This window comes from Corylus avellana, chromosome 2 (genome assembly GCF_965113065.1).
Source record: "Corylus avellana chromosome 2, dhCorAvel1.hap1.2, whole genome shotgun sequence".
In the NCBI taxonomy this organism is placed as follows: domain Eukaryota; kingdom Viridiplantae; phylum Streptophyta; class Magnoliopsida; order Fagales; family Betulaceae; genus Corylus; species Corylus avellana.
In genome coordinates this window covers 40,044,600-40,060,481 of record NC_142491.1, presented here as the reverse complement: position 1 = coordinate 40,060,481, position 15,882 = coordinate 40,044,600, and the positions used below count along the sequence as shown (strand labels likewise).

General features: G+C 38.2%; 2 protein-coding genes across 2 annotated transcripts; both read left to right on the top strand.

The window, feature by feature from the left end:
* The first annotated feature begins 243 nt into the window (after positions 1 to 243).
* On the top strand, positions 244 to 8,336 carry LOC132182248 (protein serine/threonine kinase). The gene is made up of 16 exons (XM_059595438.2): positions 244 to 608; positions 692 to 780; positions 1,447 to 3,537; positions 3,770 to 4,097; positions 4,180 to 4,395; positions 4,570 to 4,642; positions 4,734 to 4,939; positions 5,030 to 5,092; positions 5,322 to 5,530; positions 5,647 to 5,758; positions 5,852 to 6,373; positions 6,560 to 6,870; positions 6,971 to 7,214; positions 7,287 to 7,360; positions 7,652 to 7,787; positions 8,116 to 8,336. Exons 1-16 carry the CDS (start codon positions 477 to 479, stop codon positions 8,263 to 8,265), a joined length of 4,956 nt encoding a protein of 1,651 aa, XP_059451421.2. The 5' UTR covers positions 244 to 476; the 3' UTR covers positions 8,266 to 8,336.
* Positions 8,337 to 9,707: 1,371 nt separating this feature from the next.
* Positions 9,708 to 14,822, top strand: LOC132189289 (signal recognition particle 19 kDa protein, putative / SRP19). The gene is made up of 4 exons (XM_059603961.2): positions 9,708 to 9,953; positions 10,120 to 10,320; positions 10,538 to 10,637; positions 14,423 to 14,822. The coding sequence occupies exons 2-4, from the start codon at positions 10,138 to 10,140 to the stop codon at positions 14,551 to 14,553; spliced, it is 414 nt and encodes a 137-aa protein (XP_059459944.1). The 5' UTR covers positions 9,708 to 9,953; positions 10,120 to 10,137; the 3' UTR covers positions 14,554 to 14,822.
* Positions 14,823 to 15,882: the final 1,060 nt, after the last annotated feature.

The following is a 15,882-nucleotide window of genomic DNA, read 5'->3' as shown; positions in this document are numbered from 1 at the left end:
TGTAATAACTCAACAAAAAATACTAGTCACATCTCCACTATTACTTTAAAATGATTAGTTAAGTTGCAATTGGAACCCTTAGAATTACTTATAAAGCCAAATTTCACTTAATAAAAAATCAATGTGAGACTTAGCACCCACTAGCACCTTTATTACTCGCACCAATTCAATATGGACAATTCATGAGACATGAATTAAGTACTCCAAACAATTGGCTTATATATCACACAAACTGGGTCACCAACCGCCCTCGGAGTATAGCAGTAGCTGGAAATATGCTTTCGGACCACGGCATCTCACCCAAAACGCCGCCGTTACAATTTCCAGAGCGAAGAAAAACATTTCCGGTTCCTCCGGGATTTCATCTACCTATCGATCAAAGCGGCGAGACTGTCAGATTCAACCATTCCATTCAGTGAGAAAGCAAGAAAAGAAATGGAAGGAAATTGAATGATCGTATCTCATTGGAAGAAAAAATGGAAGCAAAAATGTGCTTCGAGTGCCTCCAAGGCCGAATCAATTCCGATTTCTCCGACCGACTCGTTTTCTCCTATGGACTCTCCGACTCCGACTCCGCTCTCCCCCTCGGCTCCTCTGCCGTCTTTCAGGTCTCTCCTCTCTCTCTCTCTCTCTCTCTCTCTCTCTGTGTATGTTTCAATGGCACTCTGTGTAACGGAATTTGGCGGTGCAGATGTCTAATCCAGGTGTGGAGGGCTCAGCTTCTCAGTTCATAATAGTGTATACTCCCTCTCATCACCAGAATTGCTTGACCAAATATGTGTACGGCCATCTCATCCTATACGCTATCCAATTCTATAATTCTTTTACATTTAGCTTTACCTAATTTTGCTTGGCCTCTGTTCTGTAATGTGAACTACTAAATTTGTGAGTTTAATTGTTTATGCTAGTCTGTATAGCAGAACAGTTTGGCTGAAGCAGCGAGAGAAAAGAAAAATATAAAAGGAAATAAATATGTATATAGGAAAGTAGACTTAGCAGCATTAACAGTAGTATGCTCAAAGAGAGTTCGATGGGTAATGCCAAAGATTGTAGTAGATTTGTTCCCTTGTTCACAGGGAAAATATGGTCATTCTGAGAGTGGTAGAAATTGATGGCTTTTCCATCTCAGCCTTATGTGTAGATAATTTGGCGAGAAAGGAATAGTTGGACTTTTTAAGGGGTTGAACTTACCTTGATCTCGATAAAATCTTTATTCTGGAGAGTGTCGTATGATTGGATGTCTGCATTGGGCGTGTTCGTTCCACTTCTTTTGTAGAACTATTTGATCTTTTGAACTCTTACCTCTATTATACTTCTCGTGTACTGGAGCATTCCCGTCTTCTTGGTTAATGGTGATTTACTTATTAAAAAAAAAAGTATGTTCCTAGGGAGCGTAACTAACCGTATCGAGTCAATAATGTGGACTTTTTTTTTTGTTCTTTGCAGTAATGAATACATAGAGGAAAATCTTGAAGAAAGTAGTAGTAATTGTGGGATTGATAATAATCCTTGTGACAAAGCTACTTCATCAGATTTGTTAAGTGGTGGCAAAAAGAATTCCCAAGAGACTTCTACCTGTAACCATTCTGGTAGGTTCTCTTGCTTGAGGACAATCACTGCTTTGGCCCCGATTGCTCATGTTGGGATTTTTTCCTACTCAACTTTTGAAGAAATTGTTGCCAACTACCTGTCTGGGTCTCTGGAAGATCACATATTGTGCTCGCTTAGTCTCTTGATTGAAGGGAAAGCTTCAGCGCGAGATAGCATAAATTTTCTTGGTTTAATTGGGATACCGTCATTTCATGAGCATACCTTCCCTGGTTCCCTGAGGCATCCAAATATAGCTCCTGTTCTTGCAATCCTCAAGACATCTAGCTATACTACTTTGGTACTTCCAAAAGCACCGTACACCTTGGAAAACATTCTCCATTATAGCCCGAATGCTTTAAAGTCTGAGTGGCATATAAAGTTTTTAATATATCAGATTCTCTCGGCCCTGGCTTACATGCATGGTTTAGGGTTTGCCCATGGTGATATATGCCCATCCAGTATAATGTTGACCGAGTTATGCTGGTCTTGGCTGTGCATTTGTGATAAGCCTTGGTTAGGATTTAATTTAAGTACTAGACAAAATGAATGCACTGATACCACCCCTGTGAAGATAGGTTGCTACATAGAGGGTTGTCCATCTCAAGGTCTTTACGCTGATTTGAAGCTTTCCCCTTCTATAGACTGGCATTCTGATTTTAATCTGTGGTGGAGGGGAGAGATGAGTAATTTTGAGTACCTGCTCATTTTAAATAGATTAGCTGGGAGAAGGTGGGGTGACCACACATTTCATACGGTAATGCCATGGGTGATAGATTTTAGCACAAAACCTGATGAAAATTCTGATGCAGAGTGGAGGGATTTAAGCAAGAGCAAATGGCGGTTGGCAAAAGGGGATGAACAGTTGGACTTCACCTATTCAACATCTGAAATCCCTCACCATGTATCAGATGAATGCCTTTCAGAATTGGCTGTGTGCAGTTACAAAGCAAGAAGGTTACCTTTGAGTGTTTTGCGTACGGCTGTTCGTTCAGTCTATGAACCTAATGAGTATCCTTCTACCATGCAAAGACTCTACCAATGGACCCCTGATGAGTGTATTCCTGAGTTTTACTGTGATCCCCAAATTTTCAGTTCTCTGCATGCTGGTATGACTGATTTGGCCGTACCTTCATGGGCAGATAGTCCTGAGGAGTTTATTAAATTACATCGCAATGCTTTAGAAAGCGACCGAGTCTCACGCCAAATCCATCATTGGATTGATATCACCTTCGGGTACAAAATGTCAGGTCAGGCATCTGTTGATGCCAAAAATGTTATGCTGTCTTCTTCAGAGCCCACAATGCCAAGGTCAGTGGGACGCCGCCAGCTCTTTACTAGACCTCACCCTGTGCGTTGCAACGGTATCAGGAGAACATGTGATAGCGCCAATGGATCAACTAAGCATCAATGCCAAGCAAATGAAGTAGAGAGTGAGAAACGTTTCCTCTTTGAAACTGCTTATTTAAAAGAATTAGAAGAAGCATCTGCCTTTTCTGAACATGCTAGGCATTTGAGTGCTCTTTATGGCTGCCATCCAAAATATTTCAGGAAGGATGTCTCTCTTGCAGAGGAGCCACCAGGTGAAAGTTTCAAAAGCAGTATAGTTTCACTCCCTGATACTGTCAGAAATGATGGAGTGCCCTTCAATATTGATCTGAATTATCTTCTTGAGCATATTGAGGTGGAGGGTGAAGGTTCCATGGGATATCAAGAATTACTACTTTGGAGGCAGAGGTCATTTTGTTCGAGGATTTCCTCTGAAGATGCTGCAAAGGACATATTTTCTGTGGGTTGTGTTTTAGCAGAGCTTTATTTAAGGAAGCCACTTTTTGATTCAACTTCTTTGGCCATTTACTTGGAGAGTGGCATATTGCCTGGATTGATGCAGGAACTTCCTCCTCACACTAAAGTACTTGTTGAGGCATGCATTCAGAAGGATTGGATGAGGTATCCATTTTTTTTTCTTTCTATTTTTTAAATATGATATGATATGTTGTTGAAGATAGAAATATACACGGATTATGATACTAGAGTGCTTCCCGAGACAATTTTTTTTTTCTTTTTCTGTTCCCCTTTTCTTGGTTGGGTGGGGGGGAGGTTCTTATGTTTCTTCTTCGTGTTTGTGGGGCTGCACACTTTTCTGTATAACTGAAGTTTAATTCATTTTTTTATTCATCAGGAGGCCATCTGCTAAAAGTCTTTTAGATTCGCCTTATTTTCCCACAATGGTTAAGTCATCATACTTGTTTCTTTCTCCCCTTCAACTTCTTGCTAAAGATGTCTCTCGTCTTCGTTATGCTGCGGGTTTCGCAAAGCAAGGAGCTCTCAAGACAATGGGAGCATTTACAGCTGAAATGTGTGCTCCGTACTGCTTACCAATAGTAGTGACCCCTTTGTCAGATACTGAAGCCGAATGGGCTTTTATACTGCTGAAAGAATTCATAAAATGCTTGACCCCAAAAGCAGTGAAAGCACTGGTCTTGCCTGCTATTCAGAAGATTTTACAGGCTAGTTTTGAACTTTGCTTTTTAAATGTTTCTATATGGACTTTCTTCTTTGACTTACAACTCATTGAGATATTAATTTCAGACTACAGGTTATTCTCATTTGAAGGTTTCTATTCTCCAAGATTCATTTGTGCGAGAGATATGGAATCGGGTTGGTAAACAAGCATATCTTGAAACAATACATCCTTTGGTCATATCAAACTTGCATGTTGCTCCTCATAAGAGTTCAGCGGCTGCTGCTTCTGTGCTGCTGATTGGGTCTAGTGAAGAGCTTGGAGTACCTGTTACAATTCATCAGGTTACACTGATCCTAAAGTTCTCCAGTAGGCGTATGAGTTTGTTGATCTATATCTAATCTATCTGCTTGTATACAGAGATGCAACACAGTCTCCACAAACACAAACTCCACACACTGTAATACGAGTAATTTTCATTGCAGTTGTAGCTTACTAATTTCTAGTTGTTGAACCAGACTATCTTGCCTCTAATTCACTGCTTCGGGAAAGGTCTCTGTACTGATGGAATTGATGCCCTGGTTAGAATTGGTATTCTTGGTTCATTGGATTGTGGTTTTGATGTCTTTTCTGGAATTGGCATGTTCAGCCTTTAAGCCACATCTATATTTTGAATTTTCAGGTGGTCTTTTAGGGGAAGTGTTTATTGTCAAACAATTGCTACCATTGCTAAAACATGTTGTCCATACCTGCATTGAAGTCTCATATGTGAAGAAGCCTGAGCCTGTTCAGAGCTGGAGTGCTTTAGCTCTTATTGATTGTCTAATGACATTACCTGGCCTGGTTGCATACTTGCCAAGGGAGGTGGTCGTAAAGGAGCTAATTGGCGTACGGGATTTTACTCTCATTTTTGTTTTATTGGACTATTTGGACATTGTATTGAGAGTTATCAATAGTGCCTCTCTTATGATTATGCAGGATCAAAGTTGCCTTCTTGTTATGGTTCTTGTGCAGAAGACTTTGGAATTTGCGGTGCTTCAGGTGCTTTAAATTTCTCTTCTTGTTTTGCTCGGGTGCAGTCACTCATGCTTTAATAGGTTTATAGGATCTTATGTTGTTTCTTGTCCTGATATGACATAGAGTTATGATTTTTTGTGAGTTGACTTTGTTGTTGCGTTATAAACAATTCTGCCTCTGCCCTTTTATGAGTCTCTCATGCCAGCTAATTAGTTTTAAGATGTTTAATAATGCAATATGCGTTTTTGGCCAGGTTGCTGCTACTACTCTCATGGCGGTTTGTCAGCAGATTGGACCCGACTTGACAGCATTGCATGTTCTGCCACAACTTAAAGAGCTATTTGATGAGCTTGCTTTCTCACAGGAAATCGCTGAAGGGTCTGCTTCTCCTGTCAGAAGCTTAAAGGTTTCTAAACCAAAAATTGATGGGGAGGTTCAAATTGAAAGCCGTATAGACCTCGTGTGAGTGCTGATTACATTTTACCCGATTAAAAGCCTAGTTCGCGTTAAAATTTCAATTTTCAACCAAAATTCTTGTCCCCCATTAGTATATATTGAATTTTCTAAAAAATTTGCAGGTTGATTCTGTATCCTTCTTTTGCGTCTCTTCTTGGGATAGAGAAACTTCGACAGAGTTGTGCGACGTGGTTGCTTATTGAGCAATATCTTCTACGTTGTCATAATTGGAAGGTATGGTAGCTTCATGATTGTAAATGTGGTTTTGATATGATTTTGTTCATACAAACATTTGTGTCACATATTTCTGAACCTGTCATGATTCAGTGGGAATATACAGGAGAATCACCTCGAGGTGGTTCAGAAAATATAATCACTAAGAGGCCCATATTCTGCAAGGGCTCAACATCCGAATACAATCCCGCAAAGCTGTTACTTAATGGGGTTGGATGGTCAATTCCACAATCACAAGGAGTTAGAGGTACCAAAAACTTGATTCCTCAGAGAAGGATTAATGATGTTCATAAGAGTCCGGTTGAAATGGATGCATCAATGTCAAAACTTGTTAAGCGTGAGCCATGGTTTTGGTTTCCTAGTCCAGCTTGTAGCTGGGATGGGCCTGATTTTCTTGGGCGTGTTGGGGGTCTAAAAGATGAACTTCCATGGAAGATCAGAGCATCTGTTATATACTCAGTCCGTGCGCATCATGGGGCATTAAGATCTTTGGCTGTTTGCCGAGATGAGTGTACAGTTTTCACTGCAGGAACTGGCCCAGGATTCAAAGGAACTATTCAGAAATGGGACCTGACGAGAATTAATTGTGTATCTGGCTATTATGGTCATGAAGAGGTTTGTTTCTTCTGTGTGTTTTGCTTTAAGGGAAGCGTTCTGTGCTATACATTTCACAGCAATCACATTGTTGGTTGTATCTTTTACTTTCAGGTTCTGAATCATTTGTCAGACCTAAGCTTTATTATGTTTCTTGGGATAATGGTTTGGGTTACCATATGTCTCTAATTGCTTTGCAACTTCTAGGTTGTGAATGATATTTGCATCTTGTCGTCTAGTGGAAGGATAGCATCTTGTGACGGAACCATACATGTTTGGAATAGCCGTACTGGGAAACTAATATCAGTATTTTCTGAACCCTCGGTGGATTCCACGCATCTCGGAAGCCCTTTGTCTCCTGTTTCAAAGATTAATGCTGACCAGGCCAATATGCTACACTCCAATACTCTATCAAGTGGGATATTGACCAGCACCTTTGATGGGAGCTTGTATACTTGTATGCATCAATTAGAATTCGTTGAAATGCTTGTAGTTGGCACTGGAAATGGTTCTCTCAGGTGAATACATACTTTATGACCAGATTGTGTTTCAATCATATGTGAGATAAGAAAATGTTGCAATGTATTTCAGGCTTTGATCTTTCCTTATGTCATACAGGTTCATTGATATTGCTCAGGGTCGAAAGCTTCATCTGTGGAGGGGAGAATCTGTTGACTCTGGTTTTCCTTCTCTTGTTTCCGCCATATGCTCCTGTGGGTCTGACACAATACGAGCAGATGGAACTTCTGCTTCACCATCTTGGGTTGCAGCCGGTCTAAGTAGTGGTCACTGTAAGTTATTTGACTTGAGGAGTGGAAATGTTATTTCCTCTTGGCGAGCTCATGATGGATATATAACAAAGGTATGCGTAATTTGCTAGAGTAAAAACCCATAGTAGTCTGAATTGGAGTTTCATTAACCTTATTACATGCAGCTGGCTGCACCAGAGGATCACTTACTTGTTTCAAGCTCTCATGACCGGACTTTACGAATCTGGGACTTGAGAAGGTAATTGCAAAGCTTCCCAATTTTATAATGACTTGTTCCTTGATTACTTTCCAAACTTTGTGGGTTCTGTCAAGCGGATTGCATGAGAAAATATGGAGAAAAGGAGGCTCGTAAAAACATACATAACCTACCTTAGACATTTTCTTGTATATGTTTCAAAAATATACCAAGAGACCAAAACACCCATGTAAACTAAACTGACTAAAATACCCACATAACAAAATCCCAACAACTCTTCTAACACATTCTAAAGCTCTTTCTAACCCAATTGCCTCTGATTTTTCCTTGCAGGAATTGGCCACCACAGTGTAGTACTTTCAAAGGTCATACAGATGGTGTGTCTGGCTTCTCTTTGTGGGGCCAAGATGTTATTACGATTTCCAAAAATAGGATTGGGCTTACCTCTTTATCTAAAGCTGCTGACGAAGTATGTAAACTGCTGTATATTCTCAGTTGTTAAAATGTTTACTTTTGCATATAATTAGCATGACAATTATATGTATGCTTTTTGCATGTCAGATGTGCAATAGGCTAGTTGGCCCTCTATTGCCTTTGGACAAGGTTTATCAATTACCAATTTCTTACCCACTTCTGCTTTTGACACATTTCTTAAATCTTCGTGTTTTATTGAGAACACTGAACATTTCTGGTATAGGTGTTTTTATACAACAATGTTGATGTGGCAGACTTATATTAACTCTTGGATCAATCCGTGTGTATATTTTTAATGTATCTTTGTGATTGTCATGTGGCAGGATGGGCATCCTCGGGTGATACCTCAGAAACTCTACATGGCGGATCATGGAGCAAAAAACTTGTCAGTGTTATCGAGTATAAGTATTCTACCCTTCTCACGATTGTTTCTTGTTGGAACTGAAGATGGTTATCTGAGAATATGTTGTTAGATACATGTTGATGATACCAAGAAGAATAACAAGAAAATGTCTTCATATATGATAATGGCTCCTTTACCTAATTTCACCAGAATGGTGGCTTCAAATTGTAATATATATATATATACTTTGTATGTTATTTCTCCTCTCCTTCAGTTTTTTCCTGGGTGAGCCAGGGGTGAGCCAAAGACGGAACTAGAATGTTTAGTTTGAGGGGTAAAATTAAAAAAAAAAAAAAAAATTCTGGGGGCAAAAATTAAATTTTAAAGGTATATTTAAAAAAAAAAAAAAAAAAAAAAAAAAAAAATTGGGACCACCCTATGGCTTGGGGGGGCTGGGGTGGTTCTGCCCCTGCCAACAATGCTGAAAAAGCTTGCGGTTCTAATGCCCACATAGAAGTTTGATCGTGATTAAATGATTGAAGCCAATATTCATAAACAACTTGGACTCAATTAATTAAAAGGACAAAAAGTTTGATAATTTTTAAATCAAACCAAGTTCAAGTCAACATTAATTTGAGGCTTTATCGATAAATAATTAAACCAAACATAACAATACGATTGTGACATAAACACACACATATATATATATATAACTGTACGAAGGGTGGGGTGTGGAGTTGCTTCAAAGACCATATTTGATGCTGTGTCTGTGTGAAATTTGTATGTAACTAAACTCATGTGATTCCTCAAATGATTCTTGCTCAATTAAAGGAAAATGTACATATTTTTGTTTGATTAATCTCGCAGGCCTACCTTCTCCATTGGCGAGAAGCATTAAAATAGATGAAAAATGCTGCATTTTTTTTTTTTTACTTAAAACTTCTTAAAATGCTCCTAATTTATTTATTTATTATTATTATTTTATTAAAAAAATGAAGGATCGGCTGAATCAATCCCCTTGCCACCCTCCAAAATCTGCTTGTTGCTTTTTGGAGGTAGCCGAATTACCTATATGCTACATGCCTACAACAAGGAGTGGCTGAACTACTCACACAAGTAGGATGGTTATTTTTTTGTTTTTTATTTTTTCTTGTGTGTGTTCTTTAATACTTTTTTTATGGATAATTTCAACAAATTAATCTTAAAAAAGAAAAGAAAAGAAGAAGGCATTTTGGATCAAGTATCACCTGTTGAAGTTTGGTGGTAAAAGTGCCCTACTGGTGTAAGTTAAAAGGGCCAAGTATATTTTCCTTCGTTTATTTTGCTCTCGCTTACTTCCAATTAGGATTGAGCATCGCAAAATGAAGACCCAGTTTTCTGTTATGAATAAAAAAAATTTCTTTTGTTCTCAGAAACTATTTTTTATTAGGGTTCACTAAACATGTTTTCAAGGGTTAAAAAAAAAACTAATTTTTATTTTCCTTTCCGAAAATATTTTTTTTAAAACAAAAAATAAAATAATACATTTACAAACGAGCCCTTATGCGGCTCTGTATTACCTTCTGACCTTCATTTACTCCTCTTGGAGTTCACAGGTGGGAAGGGTAAACACTGTAACCTGTTTCTTGTCATAAAATTGTCTGTCTTGTTTCCGGCAAAGCGCCGGGTTGTTGGCCGTCCCACACGCACGGCCAGGGGGGAAGAAAAGGGAAAGGGGATAAGGAGAGCCTTAATTGGCCCCTATAATATAATTCTACACCGGCGCGGCGCTGCTGGATACTTCTGATCAATAGAACTGGGAGAGGAGTCAGCCAAAAAGTAATGGCCACCAAGATACGCATAGTGATTCGATTTTTGATCACCCATTTTTGGGGGCTTCCGCCTTACACACGGAAGATTGGATTTGCCTGAATCACGAGTCTTATATACTGTATTTGTATAGTTTTGTTTCTTGATCTGTGAATTTTATGCCTGTTTTGGTTAGGGTTTTTGAATCAGAGACATGGATGGAGGAGGAGAAATAGAGAATATAAAGAGGTGGATAGTGTTCTACCCAATTTACATAAACTCGAAGAAAACGGTGGCGGAAGGGAGGCGGATAAGCCTCACCAACGCATGCGAAAATCCCACTTTCACCGAGATCGCCGACTGCTGCGCCCATCTCAAGCTCCCTAATGCTATTGAGGTTCGTGCTTTTTGTTTTTGTTCATTTTATTTTGCGCTTTTCTATGGACTGGTGCTTCTTGTTTTTTCCTTTTCAAATTTTTTTGAATGTTGTTAATGGGTCTCGAAAGTGTTTGAGAGTGTTGCTGATGGATCTACGGGTTGATGCTTTTGGTTTTTGTTTTTGTTTTTTGTAATTTTTTATGGGTCTTGAAAATGTTTGAGGGTGATGGTGGCAGCTAGATAAGGCTTATCCGCGCGACTTCATGCAAAGAGGGAGAGTGAGGGTATTGCTGAAAAGGGAGGATGGGACTCTGTGCAATCCAGCCATTTCTTCCAGTAAGGATAAATTTTCTTATTTACTAGTTATTATTATCTGGTCACTTTTGTTTATTTTATTGTTATTGATGGATCAGGATCCTCTACGTTTTCTCTAGTTCTTAGAATCTTAGCCATTATGTACAGAAAAATTTGAGGATCGTTTAGAACTCTGAATGTTGAGGTGGTAAAATCTGAATCATTTTGTTAAAAATAATGGTTAGAATTCTAACAAATTTACTGTTATGAAAGAATTATTATTTGTGTATGTCATAGTATTTAACAGCATTTTGATTTCCAACAAAGACCTATAAATTTAAAGAAATTCTTCTGTTTCAATTGGGTTGCTGTATATGAGCAAGTTTTTATCTCAAAATGTATGTGAAAAGATTTCCATTAACCATTGTTAGATGGTTGCCCAAACACTTGAAATTTTTATTTGATTAATATGACATGCATATATTATATTATACGAAGTTCCTCGTAGAATTGGCTGTCCCAATGCAGTTATCTAATCTTAGCATGGCATGCCAATAGCTCAAGCTTTATTAGTCATTTCAATGCTATTATACAACAGTTAAAGTAAGAGGCAAAATATGTTATTGATTCAATTGCCTTTCGTTAGGGAAGGGCCAATTACCCTGTCTATTTGAGATGGAAATCTGTAATTAGTACATTAAACTATAATTTATTTGAATAGTTAATCATATCCTTTTTTTACCTTTCTGAAAACTTAGCCTTGTGGTTGATCCAATTTTTTTTGTGGCATGCAATTTCTCCCTGAAAAACATGTACTTCTATACCTATGTTCAAATATATGTAACCTGGATCCCCAAAGGGTTGGCCTAGTGGTCGAGGCTCATGGTGTTAGGAGTATCACGATTTAGACCCTAAGTTTGAGACTTGTTAGGTGCAAACTCCCCCTTGGGTTCACACCTCCTGGTGTTAAAGCTAGCGATTTACTCTAATCCATGTAGGGAAATTTTTGAGGATATGGTGCACAGGTCTGAGGTTTATTCTGTAGAGTTGGGTCCGAAAGGCCCTACCTTGTTGAGGTTCGCCGTATATATATAACCTGTTGCCAAGGAAAGCAAGCATGCAGTCTGTGGGAATCCTTGTTATATGTGGTACACCAGTTCAGTTGCGAGTAGGTTGTCCTCTCGTGTTCTTATGATGGGTGCTCAAGTGGAGCGCCAAATATTTCAAAGGCAAAGAATCCGTCTCACAACCCAAAACACCAGCCAATTCTCCCATATTAACCACATCACCTATCAGGACCAAAGCTGATTTAGCCATATTCACCTTTAGACCTGAAGCAGCTTCGAAACAAACAAGTAATGCTTTAAGGGAACGAATTTGATCAAGATTCGCCCCACAAAAGACCAACGTGTCATCTGCAAACAAAAGATGGGAAATGTTAACCCTCTCAGATAGACTGATTCCCACTGAGAAACCTGAAATAAAGCCACTCTCGGTGGCAGCAACAATCACCCTACTAAATGCCTCCATAACAATGACAAACAGAAACGGAGACAACGGATCTCCCTGCCTCTCCCCTTGGGAGCTTCTAAATAAACTAGAAGCAGTGCCATTGATCAACACGGAACAACGAGCGGTCGAAAAATACATTGCTCTATCCAAGAACACCACTTCTCACCAAAACTACATCTCCTCAATAAATACAAGAGAAACTTCCAGTCAATGTGATCATAGCCCTTCTCTACATCCAATTTACAAAGCAATCCCGATTCCCCAGAACTGATATGACTATCCAAGCATTCACTTGCTATAAGAACCGAGTCCGTGATTTGTCTTCCTTTAACGAACGCGTTCTGAGGCTTTGAAATCACCATATCCATCACCCTCCTCATCCTATTAGCAAGAACTTTAGCAATAATCTTATAAATCCCACTTATAAGGCTAATAGGACGAAACTCCTTAAGCTCGAACGCCCCAGGAAACTTTGAAATGAGAGAAATAAAAGTAGCATTAAGGCTTTTTTCAAACTTACCACGAGCATGAAAATCTGAAAAAATTGTCATAATGTCTTCCTTGATCACTTCCCAACAATCTTGGAAGAAAGCCATTGAGAAACCATCTGTCCCCGGAGCCTTGTCTCTATCCATACCTTTCACCACCTCCAACACCTCCCTTTCCTCAAAGGGAATTTCTAGCCGATCAGCCTCACCCGCTTCCAAACAATCAAAGGCGAGGTTATCCAACCTAGGCCTCCAATTGCATTGTTCAGAAACAAAGATTTATAGAAATGCACCGCATGATCCCTAATGATGTCTTGATTAGAAGAATGAACACCATTGATGGATAGAGACTCAATAGAGTTGCATCTTCTATTAAAATTGGCAATCCGATGAAAGAACTTAGTGCACTTATCACCCTCGTTGAGCCATCGGATCCTAGATTTTTGTCTCCAATTAACTTCCTCTTGTAAAAGAGCAATCTCCAACTCCCTAACAATCACCCTTTTTTTATTCTTCTCTTCTTCACCCAATTCTCTCTCTTCCTCCAATCTATCCATAGCCTTCAATTCTTCCGCTTTCTCTTTGCAAATAACATTCACATTTCCAAATTCAATCTCATTCCATCTTTTGATGTCCATCTTTAAAATCTTAAGCTTCCGTGCCAAAATGAAGCTCAGAGTGCCAAAGAAATTATAAGATGACCACCAAGTCCGTACCTTATCCACAAACCCATCAGTTTTCAACCACATATTCTCAAATTTGAAAGGCCTCTTACCCCCAATCATACCGTCACAATCAAGCAAGATGGAAAAATGATCCGAGCACAATCTAAGCAACCTCTTCTGAAGCAAGCTAGGATATTTGACTTCCCATTCTGGAGAGACTAAAAAATGATCAATCCTAGACCAAGTAATGTTTTCAGTTATTTAAATTGGAATTGTGAAGGGGTGACAATTTGTTGGCCTCTTTTTCAGTAGTTCTGATTCTGTTGTTTTATCTAATTCTTTATAGTGAGGGGGAATATAAAAACTTGTTGCTAACAAATCTCAACTACCGGTTTTCCATGGTTCTTGCCATGGAGCGGAGATCGGCTTTATTAGTAGATAGAGCATAATTTATTCATCTTCTATGACCAAAGGGCATTTGATTACTAAGCAACCTTTAGTCTTCCATACCTTTTATTTGTGGGAACCTACCCTAGGTGTCCTTGTAAGTGGAATGACTTCAATTCCAATTCCCAAATTGAATCTGTTCTTTCTTGTCCAAAAGCTTCCCGTAGTTCCATCAGTTTACCCTTCATTTATTTTCCCCTCCGAAGTCCCACATATGGGCTGTAGTCCATATTTTCTAACACGTTTATAGTGCTCGTGTCAATGGAGTTATTAGTGGGGACATGAATGGTTGATAAGTTTTGGTTGCTATTGAGCCCTGCATAATAGTCCTTCCAGCTGTGAATATATTGAGACATCAGGTTAACCTCATTTTGGAGGGCTTTGGTTTTGGAATTTGTTTTAGCATTTTGGATGTCATGCATTGCTTGATTGTATGAACTAGCCATTTATGGTATGTTTGTCTTGGAAGATAACTCACTGGGAACTCTCTTGTGAGACTCCATCTTTTAAATCTTGTCATCTTCTTTGAAAGTCGAAGAGAACAATTTAAAAGAAAGAAATTTTGTCTCTGTAATTACAAGCATGGAAAAGAATAAAACAAGGATGTAGCTATATATCACTTATTTAGTTGGAATGGCTGTCTGCTCAATTTAGAAAAGAAAATGAATCTGCCTTTTCCTCTTGTGAGCTTACCATTGTTTTGATTATATTGTAGGAAAACAGCTGATGCTCCGTGTTGCTGAGTTGGTACCTCGGCATCCTGGGAGGACTAAGAAGCAGGAGCCTGCATCCTCATCAACTGCTGGACCTTCCAAATCCGGAAAGGGTGGAAGAAAGAAGAGATAGATCCAAAATGGTTTTGTTTTGTTTTTTTGTTTTGTTTTTTTTTTGAGAAGAGATCCTTCAATTCCCACAGACAGCACAAAAGAAGCCCCAAAAAAAAAAAAAAATCAAGACTGTGACTGCTAATAAGAATTTTCCTTTTTCACATCCAAAGCCCTAGGGGCAAGCGTAGAGTGCTGTGAAACAGGGTCTCGATGGATTGAGACAAAGCAGTTAAACTTTAGAACCTTTTAATTGGTTTATGATTTTAATACTTTTGATTATTTATTGAATTTGAATTCGCTAAAAGCAATTGAGCTTGATTCAATTTAAACTTGGGTCTCATTATTTTGGAAACACTGAGTGTGACAAGTGTTCCAAAGTAAGGGGATCAAAATTCTCTACCAACTTTTAGATCCTAATTATCGCTTTTAAATTAAATGATTGGGATTTTGTTATGTTAATATTTACTACTATTAAAAATGTGATAAAATGGAGTAAATACTTCAGAGATAAATACGGGATTGCTAAAAGGGTGAAGTGTTGATGAGTAAAATTTTAACTACTTAATTATAAAAGGGTAAAGTCCATTTAACCCCTTCAAATTACTACCACAATAACAATTTACCCCATAAATTATCAATGGCGACAATTTACTTTTCAAATTACTAAAATAATGATAATGTACACCTAATTTTAAAAAATGACGAAATTACCCTTACTAAATTTTTTTTAAAAAAAATGCTAAAATTTAATTTTTTTTCAAAATTTTAAGAGTATTTTTGTCTTATTGTAAATTCTATAAGTGTAATTTTGTCATTTTATTAGCATTGGGGGTACATTGTCATTGTTTTAGTAGTTTGAGGGGTAAATTGTCGTAAATGATAGTTTAAGAAGTAGATTGTTATTTGAGTGGTAATTTGAAGAGGTTAAGTGAACTTTATAATAATAATTAAAATTTAAGAAATTGTACATTGAACTAATTGCAGAAGGCACTGATTGGAGCTCACTGTTGCTGGCTGCTGATTGAAGATCACCACAAAGTGACGTCTCCTTGTTGGCTGTCAATTCTTAAAAAAGTATTTGGGTTAACTTTTTGAATAGATGTAATATTCTTTGGACTTATAGAACTTGCTAGAATGTGTCTGAAAAGAAACAGAGCTTTCGGTTGCATTCTTTTTAAGGTTTTGTATTAAGGTTAGATCAAAATCAACGAGGAAATTACAACATACAACAAAAGGAATGGACAACTTAATAATAAGTTCCAAAACGACACAAAGACCAAGAAACTTTTTCTGTAGATCCTTTTTGTTATGAAATATGCTAGGTTTATAAATAAATTTTACCAAAAAA

Bases quoted from the DNA above. Each gene is read 5' to 3' on its own strand.
- LOC132182248 (XM_059595438.2), top strand. From the start codon at position 477: ATGGAAGCAAAAATGTGCTTCGAGTGCCTCCAAGGCCGAATCAATTCC. The intron at 5,531-5,646 runs GTGAGTGCTGAT...AAAAATTTGCAG, and splicing joins GAAAGCCGTATAGACCTCGT to GTTGATTCTGTATCCTTCTT. The intron at 7,215-7,286 runs GTATGCGTAATT...TATTACATGCAG, and splicing joins ATGATGGATATATAACAAAG to CTGGCTGCACCAGAGGATCA.
- LOC132189289 (XM_059603961.2), top strand. From the start codon at position 10,138: ATGGATGGAGGAGGAGAAATAGAGAATATAAAGAGGTGGATAGTGTTC. The intron at 10,321-10,537 runs GTTCGTGCTTTT...TGATGGTGGCAG, and splicing joins AGCTCCCTAATGCTATTGAG to CTAGATAAGGCTTATCCGCG. The intron at 10,638-14,422 runs GTAAGGATAAAT...ATTATATTGTAG, and splicing joins CAATCCAGCCATTTCTTCCA to GAAAACAGCTGATGCTCCGT.